General features: G+C 47.4%; 1 protein-coding gene across 1 annotated transcript in view; it reads right to left on the minus strand.

Annotated features, from left to right (window-relative positions):
- Positions 1-24,588, minus strand: part of BAZ1B (bromodomain adjacent to zinc finger domain 1B) — a 303,893-nt gene that overhangs the window by 40,073 nt on the left and 239,232 nt on the right. Inside the window, exons 12-13 of the mRNA XM_063956151.1 lie at positions 16,581-16,758; positions 16,300-16,485 (exon numbers count right to left, since the gene is read on the minus strand). Of these exons, the coding sequence (XP_063812221.1) occupies positions 16,300-16,485; positions 16,581-16,758 (364 nt within the window). The remainder of the gene's footprint in view (positions 1-16,299; positions 16,486-16,580; positions 16,759-24,588) is intronic.

Below are 24,588 nucleotides of genomic sequence, written 5' to 3' on the forward strand. Positions count from 1 at the left end.
TGCTGTGCGCTACCTTAATGAAGACAGGAGTCTTCAGCCGCCGATTTCGTCGTCTTCAAGCTTCTGTTCTTCTGGCTCTGCAAGGGGGACGGCGGCACGGCTCCGGGAACGGACGATCGAGGACAGGTGCCTGTGTTCGAACCCTCTGGAGCTAATGCTGTCCAGTAGCCTAAGAAGCACAAACTAGCTGCAAGCAGGTAGGTTTGCTTTTCTCCCCTTAGTCCCACGTAGCAGTGAGTCTGTTGCCAGCAGAAGCTCACTGAAAATAAAAAACCTAATAAATACTTTCTTTACTATTAAGCTCAGGAGAGCCCACTAGGAGCACCCAGCTCTGGCCGGGCACAGATCCTAACTGAGGTCTGGAGGAGGGGCAGAGGGAGGAGCCAGTGCACACCAGATAGTACCTAATCTTTTCTTTAGAGTGCACAGTCTCCTGCGGAGCCCGTCTATTCACCATGGTCCTTACGGAGTTCCCAGCATCCACTAGGACGTCAGAGAAACAGGTATAATACACATACAACACAGCCTGAAATACAATACAAGCCTGCCCTATTGCATGTGAGAGGAAACACAGGAGAGGACACCAGCGACCCCAACACTGCACAGCCCCAGTGAGGCTGTCAGCGTTTTACATATACAGAACTAACAGTGAGACTGATATTTGTGCGCAATATAGCAGCTCTCCCCCTCTACATGGAGGAGCTGTGTGAGGCTGGTGCTGCTTATGCAGAGGAAGGCGCCAAAATGCCGCTGAGCCCGTTCTTATGTAGCTCAGCACCCCATAATGGCGCCGGAGCTACTGTGTTAATATTTGTACTGGCCATGTCTCTAAGTGTTTGTAGCCTCACATAAATGCTTGGTACAAGTATTTTGCCAGTCTCATGCAGGGGCTACAGCGGGTTCCCCCCTGGAGACACCCATATGCCTCACCTGTGCTTCTGCGGCACAGTGAAACGGGGGACCTCCCTAGTGGGGTCCCCGATGTGTACTCACCGCCGATGATCACCTTCAGGCAGCATTAGGGGTGTGGGGCATGCTGCGACAGCCAAGGCGCCATGCCCTGAACAAACCGCCCCTCAGGACGGTGGTCCTGCAGCGGGGAAGCGGCTCTGCACCTGCCCCCCCTAACTCCCACGTTGCAGGTATGCTGTTGCCCAAACAGCATACCAAAAGAAAATAAGAATTTACTCACCGGTAATTCTATTTCTCGTAGTCCGTAGTGGATGCTGGGAACTCCGTAAGGACCATGGGGAATAGCGAGCTCCGAAGGAGGCTGGGCACTCTAGAAAGATTTCAGACTACCTGGTGTGCACTGGCTCCTCCCACTATGACCCTCCTCCAAGCCTCAGTTAGGATACTGTGCCCGGACGAGCGTACACAATAAGGAAGGATTTTGAATCCCGGGTAAGACTCATACCAGCCACACCAATCACACCGTACAACTCGTGATACTATATCCAGTTTGACAGTATGAAAACAACTGAGCCTCTCAACAGATGGCTCAACAATAACCCGATTTAGTTAACAATAACTATGTACAAGTATTGCAGATAAACCGCACTTGGGATGGGCGCCCAGCATCCACTACGGACTACGAGAAATAGAATTACCGGTGAGTAAATTCTTATTTTCTCTGACGTCCTAGTGGATGCTGGGAACTCCGTAAGGACCATGGGGATTATACCAAAGCTCCCAAACGGGCGGGAGAGTGCGGATGACTCTGCAACACCGAATTAGAGAACTCCAGGTCCTCCTCAGCCAGGGTATCAAATTTATAGAATTTTGCAAACGTGTTTGCCCCTGACCAAGTAGCAGCTCGGCAAAGTTGTAAAGCCGAGACCCCTCGGGCAGCCGCCCAAGATGAGCCCACCTTCCTTGTGGAATGGGCATTGACAGATTTTGGCTGTGGCAGGCCTGCCACAGAATGTGCAAGTTGAATTGTACTACAAATCCAACGAGCAATAGTCTGCTTAGAAGCAGGAGCACCCAGCTTGTTGGGTGCATATAGGATAAACAGCGAGTCAGATTTTCTGACTCCAGCCGTCCTGGAAACATATTTTCAGGGCCCTGACCACGTCGAACAACTTGGAGTCCTCCAAGTCCCTAGTGGCCGCAGGCACCACAATAGGCTGGTTCAAATGAAACGCTGACACCACCTTAGGGAGAAACTGGGGACGAGTCCTCAATTCTGCCCTATCCATATGGAAAATCAGATAAGGGCTTTTATAAGACAAAGCCGCCAATTCTGATACTCGCCTGGCAGAAGCCAAGGCCAATAACATGACAACCTTCCACGTGAGATATTTCAGATCCACGGTTTTTAGTGGTTCAAACCAATGTGATTTTAAGAAACTCAACACCACATTGAGATCCCAAGGTGCCACAGGAGGCACATATGGGGGCTGAATATGCAGCACTCCCTTTACAAATGTCTGAACTTCAGGTACTGAAGCTAGTTCTTTCTGAAAGAAAATCGATAGAGCCGAGATCTGTACCTTAATGGAACCCAGTTTTAGGCCCATATTCACTCCTGCTTACAGGAAATGCAGAAATCGACCTAGTTGAAATTCCTCAGTTGGGGCCTTTTCGGCCTCACACCATGCAACATATTTCCGCCATATGCGGTGATAATGATTTGCTGTAACCTCTTTCCTGGCTTTAATAAGCGTAGGAATGACTTCCTCCGGAATGCCCTTTTCTTTCAGGATCCGGCGTTCAACCGCCATGCCGTCAAACACAGCCGCGGTAAGTCTTGGAACAGACAGGGCCCCTGCTGTAGCAGGTCTTGTCTTAGCGGCAGAGGCCACGGGTCCTCTGAGATCATCTCTTGAAGTTCCGGGTACCATGTTCTTCTTGGCCAATCCGGAACCACGAGAATTGTGTTAACTCCTCCCTTTCTTATTATTCTCAATACCTTTGCTATGAGAGGCAGCGGAGGGAACACATAAACTGACTGGTACACCCACGGTGTCACCAGAGCGTCCACAGCTATCGCTTGAGGGTCTCTTGACCTGGCGCAATACCTCTAGTTTTTTGTTTAGGCGGGACGCCATCCTGTCCACCTGTGGACGACCCCACTGATGTACAATCATTTGGAAGACTTCTGGATGAAGTCCCCACTCTCCCGGGTGGAGGTCGTGTCTGCTGAGGAAGTCTGCTTCCCAGTTGTCCACTCCCGGAATGAACACTGCTGACAGTGCTAGTACATGATTTTCCGCCCATCGGAGAATTCTTGTGGCTTCTGTCATTGCCATCCTGCTTCTTGTGCCGCCCTGTCGATTCACATGGGCGACTGCCGTGATGTTGTCTGACTGGATCAGCACCGGCTGGTGTAGGAGCAGGGATTTTGCTTGACTTAGGGTATTGTAGATGGCCCTTAGTTCCAGAATATTTATGTGAAGGGAAGTCTCCTGACTAGTCCATAGTCCTTGGAAGTTTCTTCCCTTTGTGACTGCCCCCCAGCCTCGCAGGCTGGCATCCGTGGTCACCAGGACCCAGTCCTGAATGCCGAATCTGCGACCCTCCAGAAGATGAGCACTCTGCAGCCACCACAGAAGAGACACCCTGGTTCTTGCAGACAGGGTTATCAAGCGATGCATCTGAAGATGCGATCCGGACCACTTGTCCAACAGGTCCCACTGAAAGATTCTGGCATGGAACCTGCCGAATGGAATTGCTTCGTAAGAAGCTACCATCTTTCCCAGGACCCGCGTGCAGTGATGCACCGATACCTGTTTTGGTTTCAGGTGGTCTCTGACTAGAGAAGACAACTCCCTGGCTTTCTCCTCCGGGAGAAACACTTTTTTCTGGTTTGTGTCCAGAATCATCCCCAGGAACAGTAGACGTGTCGTCGGGACCAGCTGTGACTTTGGGATATTCAGAATCCAGCCGTGCTGGTTCAGCACTTCCTGAGATAGTGCTACTCCCACCAACAACTGTTCTTTGGACCGTGCCTTTATTAGGAGATCGTCCAAGTACGGGATAATTAAAACTCCCTTTCTTCGAAGGAGTATCATCATTTCCGCCATAACCTTGGTAAATACCCTTGGTGCCGTGGAGAGTCCAAACGGCAGCGTCTGGAATTGGTAATGGCAATCCTGTACCACAAATCTGAGGTACTCCTGGTGAGTATGGTAAATGGGGACATGTAGGTAAGCATCCTTGATGTCCAGGGAAACCATGTAATCCCCCTCGTCCAGGCTTGCAATAACCGCCCTGAGCGATTCCATCTTGAACTTGAATTTTTTTATGTACATGTTCAAGGACTTCAAATTTAAAATGGGTCTCACCGAACCGTCCGGCTTCGGTACCACAAATAGTGTGGAATAGTAACCCCGGCCTTGTTGAAGTAGGGGTACCTTGATTATCACCTGCTGAGAATACAGCTTGTGAATTGCCGCTAGCACCGCCTCCCTGTCTGAGGGAGCAATCGGCAAGGCAGATTTTAGGAACCGGTGGGGTGGAGCCGCCTCGAATTCCAGCATGTATCCCTGAGATACTACTTGAAGGATCCAGGGATCCACCTGTGAGCGAGCCCACTGATCGCTGAAATTTCTGAGGCGGGCCCCCACCGTACCTGGCTCCACCTGTGGAGCCCCACCGTCATGCGGCGGACTTGGAAGGGGAAGCGGGGGAGGACTTTTGTTCCTGGGAACCTGCTGTCTGTTGCAGCCTTTTTCCCCTACCTCTGCCTCTAGACAGAAAAGTCCCTCCTTTTCCACGCTTGCTTTTCTGGGTCCGAAAGGACTGAACCTGATAAAATGGCGCCTTCTTAGGCTGTGAGGGAACATGGGGTAAAAATGCTGACTTCCCAGACGTTGCTGTGGAAACTAGGTCGGAGAGACCATCCCCAAATAATTCCTCCCCTTTATAAGGCAAAACTTCCATGTGCCTCTTGGAATCTGCATCTCCCGTCCACTGACGAGTCCATAAGCATCTCCTAGCAGAGATAGACAATGCACTTACTTAAGATGCCAGCCGGCAAATTTCCCTCTGTGCATCTCTCATATATAAGACTGAATCTTTTATATGGTCAATCGTTAGCAGAATAGTGTCTCTGTCTAGTGTGTCAATATTTTCTGACAGTTTATCTGACCATGCAGCGGCAGCACTGCACATCCAAGCTGACGCAATAGCTGGTCTAAGTATAATGCCTGAGTGTGTGTATACAGACTTCAGGATTGCCTCCTGCTTTCTATCAGCAGGCTCCTTAAGGGCGGCCGTATCCTGAGAGGGTAGTGCCACCTTTTTTGACAAACGTGTGAGTGCTTTATCCACCCTAGGTGGTGTTTCCCAACGTGACCTATCCTCTGGCGGGAAAGGGAACGCCATTAGTACCTTCTTAGGAATTACAAATGTTTTATCAGGGAAAAGCCACGCTTCTTCACACACTTCATTTAGTTCATCTGATGGGGGAAAAACTACGGGTAGTTTTTTCTCCCCAAACATAATACCCTTTTTTGTGGTACCTGGATGTAAATCAGAAATGTTTAACACCTCTTTCATTGCCTCAATCATGCAGTGAATGGCCCTGACAGGCATTAGGTTTGACTCATCGTCGTCGACACTGTTATCAGTATCCGTGTCGACATCCGGGTCTGCAAACTGAGGTAGCGGGCGTTTTAGAGCCCCTGACGACCCCTGAGGCACCTGGACAGGCACGAGCTGAGATCCCGGCTGTCCCACATTTGGCATGTCGTCAAATTTCTTATGTAAAGAATCTATACGTGCACTCATTTCTTTCCATAAGTTCATCCACTCGGGTGTCTGCCCCGCAGGGGGTGACGTCCCATCAAAATGCATCTGCTCCGCCTCCACCTCATTATCCTCATCAAACATGTCGACACAGCCGTACCGACACACCCCACACACACAGGGAATGCTCAACAGAGGACAGGACCCACAAAAAGCCCTTTGGGGGGACAGAGTGAGAGTATGCCAGCACACACCAGAGCGCTATATATATACAGGGACTAACTGAGTTATGTCCCTAATAGCTGCTTTTCATATAATATATATGTATATATACTGCCAAATTTAATGCCCCTCCTCTCTTTTCCCTCTTACTGTTACTGTATATTGCAGGGAAGAGCCAGGGAGCTTCCTTCCAGCCGAGCTGTGAGGGAAAAATGGCGCCAGTGTACTGAGGAGATAGGCTCCGTCCCTTTTTCGCGGCCTATTCTCCCGCTTTTTATGGAATTCTGGCAGGGGTATTTACCTCATATATAGCCTCTGGGGCTATATATTGAGGTATTTTAGCCAGCCAAGGTGTTATTATTGCTGCCTCAGGGCGCCCCCCCCCCCAGCGCCCTGCACCCTCAGTGACCGGAGTGTGAAGTGTGAGAGGAGCAATGGTGCACAGCTGCAGTGCTGTGCGCTACCTTGGTGAAGACAGAGTCTTCATGCCGCCGATTTTCCGGACCATCTTCTTGCTTCTGGCTCTGTAAGGGGGACGGCGGCGCGGCTCCGGGACCGAACACCAAGGACTGGGCCTGCGGTCGATCCCTCTGGAGCTAATGGTGTCCAGTAGCCTAAGAAGCCCAATCCGGCTGCAAGCAGGCGAGTTCGCTTCTTCTCCCCTTAGTCCCTCGCTGCAGTGAGCCTGTTGCCAGCAGGTCTCACTGAAAATAAAAAACCTAAGTCTATTCTTTCTAAGAGCTCAGGAGAGCCCCTAGTGTGCATCCAACCTCGGCCGGGCACGAATTCTAACTGAGGCTTGGAGGAGGGTCATAGTGGGAGGAGCCAGTGCACACCAGGTAGTCTGAAATCTTTCTAGAGTGCCCAGCCTCCTTCGGAGCCCGCTATTCCCCATGGTCCTTACGGAGTTCCCAGCATCCACTAGGATGTCAGAGAAATACGTTTAAAAAAAATTGAAGAAAAACTCTGGAGCTTGCAGAGTGTGCATCCTCTCCGGAGGGCACTTTTTTCTAAAACTGACCTGTACGAGGAGGCATATAGGGGAGGAGCCAGCACACCCAGTTGAAGATATTTAAAGTGACCTTTGGACCAGTCTATACCCCATCGTATTAATCTGTCCCCAATAACCCTAATGGATGCTGGAGAAAACTCCCTGGAGCTGCAGAGATGTGCATCCTCTCCTGAGGGCACTTTTTTCTAAACTGCCTGTGGGAGTGGGCATAGAGGGGAGGAGCCAGCACACCCAGTGAAGAATTTAAAATGCACCGGCTCCTTTGGAACCCATCTATAAACCATCGTACTAAATCTCCCCAATATCCCTTATGGATGCTAGAGAAAAATCGAAACACTTTAGAGTGACAGTTTAGTTGCATAATATTCTATGTATAGGTACAGAATGCACTGAAGTTATCAGCATTTAAATCTAGCAGTTATTGACAATTTGGACAGTTTTACATGCTCTTGAAGCAACCCTTTCTCCCTGCCTGGTGGGGTAATACAGTGCACTTTAAACTTTACATAGAGTTCACTGGATGGCACCACTTGTTATTCTACATCCCCACTCTAAAGATTTTAAAATACTTTTGCAGAAAGAAAACTTGCACAAAACCACATCGTAGCATTGCCCATTTATATTGCTGTAGGTTGTACATAGCCTGAAACAAAGCACTTCGTAGTCAAGTGCAAACACTGATGTAAAGTACCATTTCCCCTTAGCCATCAAAAAACACAATTTCAGTTTAATCCAGCTTTTTACTTATCAGCTTCTATTGACAAAAAATGACTGGAACGCTACAGTGGTTAAGGTGAAATGCTCAGACTCTAGATTTATCTTGTCACATTCAGTCTAGTTCAACCATGCAAGCAATGCACATGGACACTGTACTAAGAAAACAGATACTAACGGTGGAAATCACTGTCCCATTGCTTAAATCTTCTGCTGCAGAACGGTAGCACTTTAATGCCAGCTCATTAAAAATCTTGATTCTGCACTTCACAATGTATAACACCCACATGTGACTACCCCTATTTACTAAATGCATATTATCCTAGAAACATAGAATTTGATGGCAGATAAGAACCACTTGGCCCATCTAGTCCCCCTAGTGAAAGATTAAAGTCTAACAATGCAATGGTAGCCATACATTATTATTTTTTATGAAATACCTGTACACCCTCACCCACCGAACAGAAAGTTACAGCAATAATACATTTCACCTTGTAGTACAAGAAGCATCATCAAGACTGATTTATCGGTTTGCTGCCACCATGTGGACATTAAAGGTATGCACATTACATGAGAAATATGTATGCCTCGGACTGCAGCAGGGATAGCCATAAAAGGGGAGCACTCATCCAAACATAAACAATGTTATTTTCACCTTCACAAGGATACTGATGTAAGAATGAAAAAATGTTTGGAACATAATCAAAGGCCTCCTAAAAGTACCATATGCAAGTGGGAGAAAAATCTAATCTGTGCAGGGATAGATGTGACAAGGGGCATTGTGACAAAGACACACCACCTGGTAGCTTTGTAATGACATCATACACATTCAGTACTAGTGATTAAATTTACAGACTGGCAAGTCACTTGAAATAAAAATTACACTGATCGTTTTCTAGATTAAAATATATATATATATATATATATATATATATATATATATATACACACACATATATATATATATATACACACACATATATATATATATATATATATATATATATATATACACACACACATATATATATATATATATATATATATATACACACACACACATATATATATATATATATATATATATACACACACACACATATATATATATATATATATATATATATATATATATATATACACACATATATATACATACAGGTTGAGTATCCCTTATCCAAAATGCTTGGGACCAGAGGAATTTTGGATATGGGATTTTTCCGTATTTTGGAATAATTGCATACCATAATGAGATATTATGGTGATGGGACCTAAATCTAAGCACAGAATGCATTTATGTCACATATACACCTTATACACACAGCCTGAAGGTCATTTTAGCCAATATTTTTTATAACTTTGTGCATTAAACAAAGTGTTTGTACATTCACACAAATCATTTATGTTTCATATACACCTTATATACGCAGCCTGAAGGTCATTTAATACAATATTTTTAATAACTGAGTATTAAACAAAGTTTGTGTACATTGAGCCATCAAAAAACAAAAGTTTCACTATCTCAGTCTCACTCAAAAAAGTCCGTATTTCGGAATATTCCGTATTTCGGAATATTGGGATACTCAACCTGTATGTATATATATATACATATATACATACAATGGGGATAGTTGGCACTCCAAAATAATAAAGCATAGACCGGGGTGCCCTCCTTGAAATAATGCACAGTGTGAGTGTTTGCAGTGTAAAAGCCAAAGCAGTCCAAAAGGCCTTACATCCACAGAAACAGGCGGCACTCCACGGATTTGATATGAAAACAAATTTTTTTATGAAGTGAACAACATGACGAGTCCAACGTTTCAACACCGCGGCGGGTGTTTTTGTCAAGGACTTTTGTTTTCACCATGTGTCCTTGACAAAAACACCCGCCGCGGTGTTGAAACGTTGGCCTCGTCATGTTGTTCACTTCATAAAAAAATTTGTTTTCATATCAAATCCGTGGAGTGCCGCCTGTTTCTGTGGATGTAAGGCCTTTTGGACTGCTTTGGCTTTTACACTGCAAACACTCACACTGTACATATATATACATAGATATATATATATATATACACACACATATACACATAAAATAAGATTTTACTTACCGATAAATCTATTTCTCGGAGTCCGTAGTGGATGCTGGGGTTCCTGAAAGGACCATGGGGAATAGCGGCTCCGCAGGAGACAGGGCACAAAAAGTAAAGCTTTTCCGATCAGGTGGTGTGCACTGGCTCCTCCCCCTATGACCCTCCTCCAGACTCCAGTTAGGTACTGTGCCCGGACGAGCGTACACAATAAGGGAGGATTTTGAATCCCGGGTAAGACTCATACCAGCCACACCAATCACACCGTACAACTTGTGATCTAAACCCAGTTAACAGTATGATAACAGCGGAGCCTCTGAAAGATGGCTTCCTTTAACAATAACCCGAATTAGTTAACAATAACTATGTACAACTCATGCAGATAATCCGCACTTGGGATGGGCGCCCAGCATCCACTACGGACTCCGAGAAATAGATTTATCGGTAAGTAAAATCTTATTTTCTCTATCGTCCTAGTGGATGCTGGGGTTCCTGAAAGGACCATGGGGATTATACCAAAGCTCCCAAACGGGCGGGAGAGTGCGGATGACTCTGCAGCACCGAATGAGAGAACTCCAGGTCCTCCTTAGCCAGAGTATCAAATTTGTAAAATTTTACAAACGTGTTCTCCCCTGACCACGTAGCTGCTCGGCAAAGTTGTAATGCCGAGACCCCTCGGGCAGCCGCCCAAGATGAGCCCACCTTCCTTGTGGAGTGGGCCTTTACAGATTTAGGCTGTGGCAAGCCTGCCACAGAATGTGCAAGTTGGATTGAGCTACAGATCCAACGAGCAATCGTCTGCTTAGACGCAGGAGCACCCATCTTGTTGGGTGCATACAATATAAACAACGAGTCAGATTTTCTGACTCCAGCTGTCCTTGCAATATATATTTTTAATGCTCTGACAACGTCCAGTAACTTGGAGTCCTCCAAGTCACTTGTAGCCGCAGGCACTACAATAGGCTGGTTCAGATGAAATGCTGACACCACCTTAGGGAGAAAATGCGGACGAGTTCGCAGTTCTGCCCTGTCCGAATGGAAAATCAGATATGGGCTTTTGTAAGATAAAGCTGCCAATTCTGACACTCTCCTGGCAGAAGCCAGGGCTAGAAGCATGGTCACTTTCCATGTGAGATATTTCAAATCCACCTTTTTTAGTGGTTCAAACCAATGAGATTTTAGGAAGTCCAAAACCACATTTAGATCCCACGGTGCCACTGGAGGCACCACAGGAGGCTGTATATGCAGCACTCCCTTAACAAAGGTCTGGACTTCAGGGACTGAAGCCAATTCTTTTTGAAAGAAAATCGACAGGGCCGAAATTTGAACCTTAATAGATCCCAATTTGAGACCCATTGACAATCCTGATTGCAGGAAATGTAGGAATCGACCCAGTTGAAATTCCTCCGTCGGAGCACTCCGATCTTCGCACCACGCAACATATTTTCGCCAAATTCGGTGATAATGTTGCACGGTTACTTCCTTCCTTGCTTTAATCAAAGTAGGAATGACTTCTTCCGGCATGCCTCTTTCCTTTAGGATCCGGCGTTCAACCGCCATGCCGTCAAACGCAGCCGCGGTAAGTCTTGAAACAGACAGGGACCCTGCTGAAGCAAGTCCCTCCTTAGAGGTAGAGGCCACGGATCTTCCGTGATCATCTCTTGAAGTTCCGGGTACCAAGTCCTCCTTGGCCAATCCGGAACCACTAGTATCGTTCTTACGCCTCTTTGCCGTATAATTCTCAATACTTTTGGTATGAGAGGCAGAGGAGGAAACACATACACCGACTGGTACACCCAAGGCGTTACCAGCGCGTCCACAGCTATTGCCTGCGGATCTCTTGACCTGGCGCAATACCTGTCCAGTTTTTTGTTGAGGCGAGACGCCATCATGTCCACCATTGGTCTTTCCCAACGGGTTACCAGCATGTGGAAGACTTCTGGATGAAGTCCCCACTCTCCCGGGTGAAGATCGTGTCTGCTGAGGAAGTCTGCTTCCCAGTTGTCCACTCCCGGGATGAACACTGCTGACAGTGCTATCACATGATTCTCTGCCCAGCGAAGAATCCTTGCAGCTTCTGCCATTGCCCTCCTGCTTCTTGTGCCGCCCTGTCTGTTCACATGGGCGACTGCCGTGATGTTGTCCGACTGGATCAATACCGGTTTTCCCTGAAGCAGAGGTTCTGCCTGGTTTAGAGCATTGTATATTGCTCTTAGTTCCAGAATGTTTATGTGAAGAGACGTTTCCAGGCTCGTCCATACTCCCTGGAAGTTTCTTCCTTGTGTGACTGCTCCCCAGCCTCTCAGGCTGGCGTCCGTGGTCACCAGGATCCAATCCTGTATGCCGAATCTGCGGCCCTCCAATAGATGAGCACTCTGCAACCACCACAGAAGAGACACCCTTGTCCTTGGAGACAGGGTTATCCGTAGGTGCATCTGAAGATGCGACCCTGACCATTTGTCCAACAGATCCCTTTGGAAAATTTTTGCGTGGAATCTGCCGAATGGAATCGCTTCGTAAGAAGCCACCATTTTTCCCAGGACTCTTGTGCATTGATGTACAGACACCTTTCCTGGTTTTAGGAGGTTCCTGACAAGCTCGGATAACTCCTTGGCTTTTTCCTCCGGGAGAAAAACCTTTTTCTGAACCGTGTCCAGAATCATCCCTAGGAACAGCAGACGAGTTGTCGGCATTAACTGGGATTTTGGAATATTCAGAATCCACCCGTGCTGTTTTAGCACTTCTTGAGACAGTGCTAATCCCATCTCTAGCTGTTCTCTGGACCTCGCCCTTATTAGGAGATCGTCCAAGTATGGGATAATTAATACGCCTTTTCTTCGAAGAAGAATCATCATCTCGGCCATTACCTTTGTAAAGATCCGAGGTGCCGTGGACAATCCGAACGGCAGCGTCTGAAACTGATAGTGACAGTTTTGTACAACGAACCTGAGGTACCCCTGGTGTGAGGGGTAAATTGGAACGTGGAGATACGCATCCTTGATGTCCAAGGATACCATAAAGTTCCCCTCTTCCAGGTTCGCTATCACTGCTCTGAGTGACTCCATTTTGAACTTGAACTTCTTTATGTACAGGTTCAAGGACTTCAGATTTAGAATAGGCCTTACCGAGCCATCCGGCTTCGGTACCACAAAAAGAGTGGAATAATACCCCTTCCCTTGTTGCAGAAGAGGTACCTTGACTATCACCTGCTGAGAGTACAGCTTGTGAATGGCTTCCAACACCGTCTCCCTTTCGGAGGGGGACGTTGGTAAAGCAGACCTCAGGAAACGGCGAGGTGGATCTGTCTCTAATTCCAACCTGTATCCCTGAGATATTATCTGCAGGATCCAGGGATCTACTTGCGAGTGAGCCCACTGCGCGCTGTAATTTTTGAGACGACCGCCCACCGTCCCCGAGTCCACTTGAGAAGCCCCAGCGTCATGCTGAGGCTTTTGTAGAAGCCGGGGAGGGCTTCTGATCCTGGGAAGGAGCTGCGTGTTGCTGTCTCTTCCCTCGACCTTTGCCTCGTGGCAAATATGAATAGCCCTTTGCTCTCTTATTTTTAAAGGAACGAAAGGGCTGCGGTTGAAAAGTCGGTGCCTTTTTCTGTTGGGGAGTGACTTGAGGTAGAAAGGTGGATTTCCCGGCTGTAGCCGTGGCCACCAAATCTGATAGACCGACTCCAAATAACTCCTCCCCCTTATACGGCAAAACTTCCATATGCCGTTTTGAATCCGCATCGCCTGTCCACTGTCGCGTCCATAAAGCTCTTCTGGCCGAAATGGACATAGCACTTACCCGTGATGCCAGTGTGCATATATCCCTCTGTGCATCACGCATATAAAGAAATGCATCCTTTATTTGTTCTAACGACAGTAGAATATTGTCCCTGTCCAGGGTATCAATATTTTCAATCAGGGATTCTGACCAAACTACCCCCGCACTGCCCATCCAGGCAGTTGCTACAGCTGGTCGTAGTATAACACCTGCATGTGTGTATATACTTTTTTGGATATTTTCCATCCTCCTATCTGATGGATCTTTAAGTGCGGCCGTCTCAGGAGAGGGTAACGCCACTTGTTTAGATAAGCGTGTTAGCGCCTTGTCCACCCTAGGAGGTGTTTCCCAGCGCTCCCTAACCTCTGGCGGGAAAGGGTATAATGCCAATAATTTCTTTGAAATTATCAGCTTTTTATCAGGGGCAACCCACGCTTCATTACACACGTCATTTAGTTCTTCTGATTCAGGAAAAACTATAGGTAGTTTTTTCATACCCCACATAATACCCTGTTTAGTGGTACCTGTAGTATCAGCTAAATGTAACGCCTCCTTCATTGCCAAAATCATATAACGTGTGGCCCTACTGGAAAATACGGTTGATTCGTCACCGTCACCACTGGAGTCATCGCCTGTGTCTGGGTCTGTGTCGACCGACTGAGGCAAAGGGCGTTTCACAGCCCCTGACGGTGTTTGAGTCGCCTGGACAGGCACTAATTGATTGTCCGGCCGTCTCATGTCGTCAAACGACTGCTTTAGCGTGTTGACACTATCCCGTAGTTCCATAAATAAAGGCATCCATTCTGGTGTCGACCCCCTAGGAGGTGACATCCCCATATTTGGCAATTGCTCCGCCTCCACACCAATATCGTCCTCATACATGTCGACACACACGTACCGACACACAGCAGACACACAGGGAATGCTCCTAATGAAGACAGGACCCACTAGCCCTTTGGGGAGACAGAGGGAGAGTTTGCCAGCACACACCAAAAGCGCTATATATATATATCAGGGATAGCCTTATAATAAGTGCTCCCCTATAGCTGCTTTGTTATATAAAAATATCGCCATAAATTTGCCCCCCCTCTCTGTTTTACCCTGTTTCTGTAGTGCAGTGCAGGGGAGAGACCTGGGAGCCGTCCTGACCAGCGGAGCTGTGAGAGGAAATGGCGCCGTGTGCTGAGGAGATAGGCCCCGCCCCTTTTCCGGCGGGCTCGTCTCCCGCTATTTTGAGAAATCAGGCAGGGGTTAAATATCTCCATATAGCCTCTAGGGCTATATGTGAGGTATTTTTAGCCTTTATAGGTACTCATTTTGCCTCCCAGGGCGCCCCCCTCCCAGCGCCCTGCACCCTCAGTGACTGCCGTGTGAAGTGTGCTGAGAGGAAAATGGCGCACAGCTGCAGTGCTGTGCGCTACCTTTAGAAGACTGCAGGAGTCTTCAGCCGCCGATTCTGGACCTCTTCTGTCTTCAGCATCTGCAAGGGGGCCGGCGGCGCGGCTCCGGTGACCATCCAGGCTGTACCTGTGATCGTCCCTCTGGAGCTTGATGTCCAGTAGCCAAGAAGCCAATCCATCCTGCACGCAGGTGAGTTGACTCCTTCTCCCCTCAGTCCCTCGCTGCAGTGATCCTGTTGCCAGCAGGAATCACTGTAACATAAAAAACCTAGCTAAACTTTCTCTAAGCAGCTCTTTAGGAGAGCCACCTAGATTGCACCCTTCTCGGCCGGGCACAAAAATCTAACTGGAGTCTGGAGGAGGGTCATAGGGGGAGGAGCCAGTGCACACCACCTGATCGGAAAAGCTTTACTTTTTGTGCCCTGTCTCCTGCGGAGCCGCTATTCCCCATGGTCCTTTCAGGAACCCCAGCATCCACTAGGACGATAGAGAAATATATATATACATACATACATATACACACATATATATATACATACATATATACACATATATATACATACATATATACATATATATATACATATATATATATACATATATATACACATACATACACATATATATACATATATACATACATACACATATATATATACATACACATATATATACATATACATATATATACATATACACATATATACATATATACATACATATATATATATATATATATATATATACATACACATATATACATACATATATATATATATATATATATACACACACATACATACACATATATATACATACACACACACACACACACACATATTATATATATATATACATACACACACACACACATACATACATATCCATACATATATACATGCATATACACACAGCCAAATAAAGATTCTCTTGTGACCATGAGTACAGTCTCCTGTTTGCATCTCACTAAACTGCAATTAGTCAGAGCAACAATAGCACTGGACAGCTGAAGGTGCGGGGACGAAAACACAAGCAGCAGCATCGGGAACCAGCCGGCAGGACGCGATCCACACGGAGAACTGAAGTCTGTCACATGACTCAAGGTAGTCAGCGTTAGGGAGAGACAGTTAGGTTTCCCCGCTGCAGCCTCAGTACGGACCGCAGCTCCGGCAATTGCAAAGAAACCCACGTACAGGACTTTCACATCAGCACAAAAGTGCTGTAAACATTATTTATTAACTTTTCCTTTTTTTCACAGGTGTTTGCAATTTTATACATATTTATTTTAGCGCTCCCTTCCCTTTGTTTTCATTATTATTTTTTAAAGGGGCAGCTTCATCATTTCTTTCAAGCGCGGGTTATTTATCATACTCATAGCTGAAGGTGAGTGTCATACCTTTGCTTCCTCCGCAATTTTCTTTTCCTCATCCTGTTCCTCTGCTTTGGCTGCTGCCTCCTCCGATTGGGGTTTACGCTTTTTCTGTTTTGGAGCCATAAAACCCTGTAAGAACTTCTTGATGACAGCCGCTTGCAGAAAGATGATACATTCCCCAAAATCCTTTAGATTCTCCAGAGAACGCACCTGTCATAAGATACCAAGAGTGAGCTCTGCCACTAGTCATTCAAGTACTGATATGGTTATGGACAATTGCAAAGAATATACAGCTTTGATTTTACCTTAGCTTCAAATTCTGACGTGTCATCCAGATATCCTAGGCCGCCCTTCTGAAGCCTTGTTGCCACTTCTATTACATCACTGCGCAGAAAGTTCAGCAGCTCCTGGGAACCATCACATGTCTTCAAGCCTAGATTGGACTTGCGAGCAAGGTGAATGGAATGCAAAATGTCCTGATACCTGCGTACACAATGGGCAAACAAAAATCATACATAGGTCTCCTATAACAGAGCACACATAAAACAGTTTCCAGGAGACTGGATACAGGACTTTCCATCACATCATTTTTGCTATACCCATTAGACACTGTGCAGTAGACAAATTAAACAGAGGTAATGATGCAAGTGTCAGATGCTAGATTTCCATAAAATAAGGAGCGTTATGTTAAACTTACCTTTACTAACTTTCTTTAACATCCATAGGGTTTACAGGGGATACAATGGGGTGTAGGCTGTGTATATTACCGGGGACTAAACAGGTAAAGCTTTAACAGATGCCAGGATGCTCCGGTACTTCCCCCACTATACCCCGCAGACAGCCCAGGCTATTCAGTTTTGTCAAGCCCAAGGCAGGAGCAGGATAGGAGAGAGAGGACTCACTCACGCAACAGGGAAGGGAACCGGTGACCAAAAGGAAAAACACAGAAGCAAGATGCGTCATGGTGGGCACCCCGTGGACCCTACGTACTTCGAAGAGTGTGTTAAAAGGTAAATCTACTATAAATCCTTTTCTTCTTCAGGTTCAATAGGGCTCCACAGTGGAGAAAACAGGGATGTCCCAACAAAGCAGTTGTTCAAGGGAGGGGATGCTCCTGTACAGAGAGGGGAATCTGGCGTGCAAATGAAGCATCCAGAGAGGCAAATGTATCAAAAGCATAGAACCTAAGAAAGACAGGGACTAAATACCACATGTAGTGCGCCTTATACAGTTGTTCCCACGGGGGGCTGCCCACAAAAGACCCACAGAGCAAACAGAATGAGGAGAGACTATCTGGCAAAGGGAGGTCAGCCTGTGTGTAAGCCTGATAGCTTGTCATGCAAAGCCATCTGGCAAGAGTCTGTTTGTCAGCTGGCCTGCTCCTCTAAGGGAATATGTAGACGATAAAGAGGGAATTTGATTTTCGGATGGAACTGGTACAATCCACGCAGATCAGAAGGGCACGTACCACATCTATGGAGGCCTCCCCCGCCGAGAGGTCTGGGAATTGGAAAGTCGGTACCACTATTTCTTTGTTAAGGTGGAAACTGGACACCAGCTTGTGAAAGTAGCGACGAATTCAAAGAACAACCACTGTTCTGTCTTTCGGGCCAATGTAATATCCAGAAGACAAAAAAAAAAAAAAAAAAGAAAGCTTTGTCGCTGGCCATTTGAGGTCCATAGATTCCAGGGGTTCAAACAAAAGCTCCTGAAGTGCCTGGAGTATCACTGACAAATCCCGCAGTGCCACTGGAGGTACAAAGGGAGGTTGAACACAGAGGACAAACTGAGGAAAGGTGCAAACATCCGGCAGTGGAGCAATTCTGTGCTGGAACCAGATTGAAAGAGCAGAGATGTGCACTTAAAAGGCTAGGCAGAGTCCGAAATCCAATCCAGCTTGAAGAAATGCAAGGATTCAGGAAACTCTAAAGCCCAGAGAGTCACAGCGTCTAGCAGCGCACCATTTGAAATACGTATGCCGGTAAGATACGGATGAAGGCGGCTTCTGCGCTCTGAGCATGGTCCGGACCAGAGCGAGAGGAAAAAAAATAAGAATTTACTCACCGGTAATTCTATTTCTCATAGTCCGTAGTGGATGCTGGGGACTCCGTAAGGACCATGGGGATTAGCGGCTCCGCAGGAGACTGGGCACAACTACAAAGAAAGCTTTTAGACTACTGGTGTGCACTGGCTCCTCCCACTAAGACCCTCCTCCAGACCTCAGTTAGGATACTGTGCCCGGAAGAGCTGACACAATTAGGAAGGATATTGAATCCCGAGTAAGACTCATACCAGCCACACCAATCACACCGTATAACTCGTGATACAATACCCAGTTAACAGCATAACAACTGAGCCTCTCAACAGATAGCTCAACAATAACCCTTTAGTTAAGCAATAACTATATACAAGTATTGCAGACAATCCGCACTTGGGATGGGCGCCCAGCATCCACTACGGACTATGAGAAATAGAATTACCGGTGAGTAAATTCTTATTTTCTCTAACGTCCGAAGTGGATGCTGGGGACTCCGTAAGGACCATGGGGATTATACCAAAGCTCCCAAACGGGCGGGAGAGTGCAGTTGACTCTGCAGCACCGAATGAGAGAACTCAAGGTCCTCCTCAGCCAGGGTATCAAATTTGTAGAATTTAGCAAACGTGTTTGCCCCTGACCAAGTAGCAGCTCGGCAAAGTTGAAGAGCAGAGACCCCTCGGGCAGCCGCCCAAGAAGAGCCCACTTTCCTTGTGGAATGGGCTTTTACCGATTTAGGATGCGGCAGTCCAGCCGCAGAATGTGCAAGCTGAATCGTACTACAGATCCAGCGAGCAATAGTCTGCTTAGAAGCAGGTGCACCCAACTTGTTGGGCGCATACAGGATAAAAAGCGAGTCAGTCTTCCTGACTCCAGCTGTCCTGGAAACATAAATTTTTAGGGCCCTGACTACATCCAACAACTTGGAAGCCTCCAAGTCATTCGTAGCCGCAGGCACCACGATAGGTTGGTTCAGATGAAAAGCTGATACCACTTTGGGGAGAAACTGGGGACGAGTCCTCAATTCTGCCCTATCCATATGGAAAATCAAATAAGGGCTTTTACATGACAAAGCCGCCAATTCTGAAACCCGCCTGGCCGAAGCCAAGGCCAACAACATGACCACTTTCCACGCGAGATATTTTAAATCCACGGTTTTCAGTGGCTAAAACCAATGTGACTTTAGGAAATCCAACACCACGTTGAGATCCCAAGGTGCCACTGGAGGCACAAAAGGGGGCTGAATATGCAGCACTCCCTTAACAAAAGTCTGAACTTCAGGTAGTGAAGCCAATTCTCTCTGGAAGAAAATCGATAGAGCCGAAATCTGGACCTTAATGGAACCCAATTTAAGGCCCATAGTCACCTCTGACTGTAGGAAGTGCAGGAACCGGCCCAGCTGAAATTCTTCCGTTGGGGCCTTCCTGGCCTCACACCATGCAACATATTTTCGCCATATGCGGTGATAATGTTTCGCGGTTACTTCTTTCCTAGCTTTTATCAGCGTAGGAATGACTTCCTCCGGAATGCCCTTTTCCTTCAGGATCCGGTGTTCAACCGCCATGCCGTCAAACGCAGCCACGGTAAGTCTTGGAACAGACAGGGCCCCTGCTGCAGCAGGTCCTGTCTGAGCGGTAGAGGCCATGGGTCCTCTGACATCATTTCTTGAAGTTACGGATACCACGCTCTTCTTGGCCAATCCGGAACAATGAGTATAGTTCTTACTCCTCTTCTCCTTATTATCCTCAGTACCTTTGGTATGAGAGGAAGAGGAGGGAACACATAAACCGATCGGTACACCCACGGTGTTACCAGAGCGTCCACAGCTATCGCCTGCGGGTCTCTTGACCTGGCGCAATATTTTTCTAGCTTTTTGTTTAGGCGGGAAGCCATCATGTCCACCTGTGGTTTTTCCCACTGGTTTACAATCATTTGAAAGACTTCTGGATGAAGTCCCCACTCTCCCGGGTGGAGGTCGTGCCTGCTGAGGAAGTCTGCTTCCCAGTTGTCCACTCCCGGAATGAACACTGCTGACAGTGCTAACACGTGATTTTCCGCCCATCGGAGAATCCTTGTGGCTTCTGCCATCGCCGTCCTGCTTCTCGTGCCGCCCTGTCGATTTACATGGGCAACTGCCGTGATGTTGTCTGACTGGATCAGTACCGGCTGGTTTTGAAGCAGGGGTTTTGCCTGACTTAGGGCATTGTAAATGGCCCTTAGTTCCAGAATATTTATGTGCAGGGAAGTCTCCTGACTTGACCATAGTCCTTGGAAGTTTCTTCCCTGTGTGACTGCTCCCCAGCCTCGAAGGCTGGCATCCGTGGTCACCAGGACCCAGTCCTGTATGCCGAATCTGCGGCCCTCTTGAAGATGAGCACTCTGCAGCCACCACAGCAGAGACACCCTTGTCCTTGGAGACAGGGTTATCCGATGATGCATCTGAAGATGCGATCCGGACCACTTGTCCAACAGGTCCCACTGAAAGGTTCTTGCATGAAACCTGCCGAATAGAATCGCTTCATAGGAAGCTACCATTTTTCACAGGATCCGCGTGCAGTGATGCACCGACACCTGTTTTGGTTTTAGGAGGCCTCTGACTAGAGATGACAGCTCCTTGGCCTTCTCCTCCGGGAGAAACACTTTTCTCTGTTCTGTGTCCAGAACCATCCCTAGGAACAGCAGGCGTGTCGTAGGGACCAGCTGTGACTTTGGAATGTTTAGAATCCAGCCGTGCTGTTGTAGCACTTCCCAAGATAGTGCTACCCCTACCAACAACTGCTCTCTGGACCTCGCCTTTATCAGGAGATCGTCCAAGTACGGGATAATTAAAACTCCCTTCCTTCGAAGGAGTATCATCATTTCCGCCATTACCTTGGTAAAGACCCTCGGAGCCGTGGAGAGACCGAACGGCAACGTCTGGAATTGGTAATGACAATCTTGTACCACAAACCTGAGGTACTCCTGGTGAGGATGGTAAATGGGGACATGTAGGTAAGCATCCTTGATGTCCAGCGATACCATGTAATCTCCCTCGTCCAGGCTCGCAATAACCGCCCTGAGCGATTCCATCTTGAACTTGAATTTTTTGATATATGCGTTCAAGGATTTCAAATTTAAAATGTGTCTCACCGAACCGTCCGGTTTCGGTACCACAAACATTGTGGAATAGTAACCCCTTCCTTGTTGAAGTAGGGGCACCTTTACTATCACTTGTTGTGAATACAGCTTTTGAATTGCCTGTAACACTGCCTCCCTGCCTGAGGTAGTGGTTGGCAAGGCAGATTTGAGGAAACGGCGGGGGGGAGACGTCTCGAATTCCAGATTGTACCCCTGAGATACTATTTGAAGGATCCAGGGATCCACCCATGAGCGAGCCCACTGCTTGCTGAAATGCTTGAGACGGGCCCCCACCGTACCTGGCTCTGCCTGTGGAGCCCCAGCGTCATGCTGTGGACTTTGAGGAAGCGGGGGAGGACTTTTGCTCCTGGGAACTGGCTGTATGCTGCAGCTTTTTCCCTCTACCTCTGCCTCTGGGCAGAAAGGACGCGCCTTTAACCCGCTTGCCCCTATTGGGCCGAAAGGACTGTACCTGATAATACGGTGCTTTCTTTGGTTGTGAGGGAACATGGGGCAAAAATGTAGACTTCCCAGCTGTTGCTGTGGAAACGAGGTCCGAGAGACCATCCCCGAACAATTCCTCACCCTTATAAGGCAGAACTTCCATGTGTCGTTTGGAATCTGCATCACCTGTCCACTGCCGAGTCCATAACCCTCTCCTGGCAGAAATGGACATTGCATTAATTTTTGGATGCCAGCCGGCAAATATCCCTCTGTGCATCCCTCATGTATAAAAGTGCGTCTTTTATATGCTCTACGTTCAGCAAAATAGTGTCCCTGTCTAGGGTATCTATATTTTCTGACAGGGAATCTGACCACGCAGCAGCAGCGCTGCACATCCAGGCTGAAGCTATAGCCGGTCTCAGTATCACACCTGTGTGTGTATATATAGATTTCAGGATAGCCTCCTGCTTTCTATCAGCAGATTCCTTCAGGGCGGCCGTATCCGGAGACGGTAGTGCCACCTTCTTCGACAAGCGTGTGAGCGCTTTATCCACCCTAGGGGATGTTTCCCAGCGTGACCTATCCTCTGGCGGGAAAGGGTACGCCATTAGTAACCTCTTAGAAATTACCATCTTTTTATCAGGGGAAGCCCACGCTTCTTCACACACTTCATTTAACTCTTCAGATGGAGGAAAAGCTACTGGTAGTTTTTTCTCTCCAAACATTATACCCTTTTTTGTGGTACCGGGGGTAACATCAGAAATGTGCAACACATTTTTCATTGCCTCAATCATGTAACGTGTGGCCCTACTGGAAGTTACATTAGTCTCTTCGTCGTCGACACTGGAGTCAGTATCCGTGTCGACATCTGTGTCAACCATCTGAGGTAGCGGGCGTTTTAGAGCCCCTGATGGTTTTTGAGACGCCTGGGCAGGCACAGGCTGAGAAGCCGGCTGTCCCACATTAGGTATGTCGTCAAACCTTTTATGTAAGGAGTCGATACTATCACGTAATTCCTTCCACAGCACCATCCACTCAGGTGTCGACCCCGCAGGGGGTGACATCACATTTACAGGCATCTGCTCCGCCTCCACATAAGCCTCCTCATCAAACATGTCGACACAGCCGTACCGACACACCGCAAACACACAGGGAATGCTCTGACAGAGGACAGGACCCCACAAAGCCCTTTGGGGAGAAAGAGAGAGAGTATGCCAGCACACACCAGAGCGCTATATAACACTGGGATCCCACTATCAATGAGTGTTTTCCCTATAGCTGCTTTTTTATATATATTACATATATATATATATCTATACTGCGCCTAAATTTAGTGCCCCCCCTCTCTTTTTTACCCTTCTGTAGTTTTCTCAGACTGCAGGGGAGAGCCAGGGAGCTTCCTTCCAGCGGAACTGTGAGGGGAAAATGGCGCCAGTGTGCTGAGGGAGAAGCCCCGCCCCCTTTTCGGCTGACTTTCTCACGCTTTTTCTGTGATACTGGCAGGGGTAATTTTACATCTATATAGCCTCTGGGACTATATATGATGTATATTTTGCCAGCCAAGGTGTTATCTATTGCCCTCAGGGCGCCCCCCCCCCAGCGCCCTGCACCCATCAGTGACCGAAGTATGAGGTGTACATGAGGAGCAATGGCGCACAGCTGCAGTGCTGTGCGCTACCTTGGTGAAGTCTTCTGCCGCAGATTTTCCGGACCTTCTTCGTGCTTCTAGCTCTGTAAGGGGGACGGCGGCGCGGCTCCGGGAACGAACACCAAGGTCGGGTCCTGCGGTCGATCCCTCTGGAGCTAATGGTGTCCAGTAGCCTAAGAAGCCCAAACTACCACCTGTTAGGCAGGTTCGCTTCTTCTCCCCTTAGTCCCTCGCTGCAGTGAGTCTGTTGCCAGCAGATCTCACTGAAAATAAAAAACCTAAATATACTTTCTTTCTGGGTGCTCAGGAGAGCCCCTAGTGTGCATCCAGCTCGGCCGGGCACAAGAATCTAACTGAGGTCTGGAGGAGGGTCTTAGTGGGAGGAGCCAGTGCACACCAGTAGTCTAAAAGCTTTCTTTGTAGTTGTGCCCAGTCTCCTGCGGAGCCGCTAATCCCCATGGTCCTTACGGAGTCCCCAGCATCCACTTCGGACGTTAGAGAAATAGAAATTAAAAAATTAACCTTAGACTGGATGACTCAAGAGCTAAGCTGTCAAAAGAAGCAAACAGCGCCGAAAGAAAAATGACAAAGCAGAAACCTGCACCTTTAGAGTCACTAACCGTAGTCCTCCATCTAATTCAGTCTGTAAAAAGAGGATTTTGGTACTTACCGATAAATCCATCTCTCTGAATCCTCTAGGGGACACTGGAGTCCTATACAGTAGGGGTGTGAAGCTTGCAACCGGAGGTGTGGCACAATCTAAAATTAGCATTGTCTGCACAGCCGGTTCCTCCCCCTTCACAGCCCTCCTCCCTCAGTTTGGAAAATTTGACTGAGAGAATAGGACATGACACTTGAGCACATGGCGAGGAACCGAACAACCTATTCAAACAGCACCCAATAACTTCTAACTTGAAAATCAACGCTGTTTGGACAAACTTTGTAAAATCCATATTAGGCACAGAGCCACAATGTGATTTGATCCTGTGACCTTGTTTGTCAAAGTCCAGGGACTAACTACGTGAGTCACAAGAGTCCTTTGAACAGGAAATGTGAACCCAGCAGACGG

This window comes from Pseudophryne corroboree, chromosome 2 (genome assembly GCF_028390025.1).
Source record: "Pseudophryne corroboree isolate aPseCor3 chromosome 2, aPseCor3.hap2, whole genome shotgun sequence".
Taxonomy (NCBI): Eukaryota; Metazoa; Chordata; class Amphibia; order Anura; family Myobatrachidae; genus Pseudophryne; species Pseudophryne corroboree.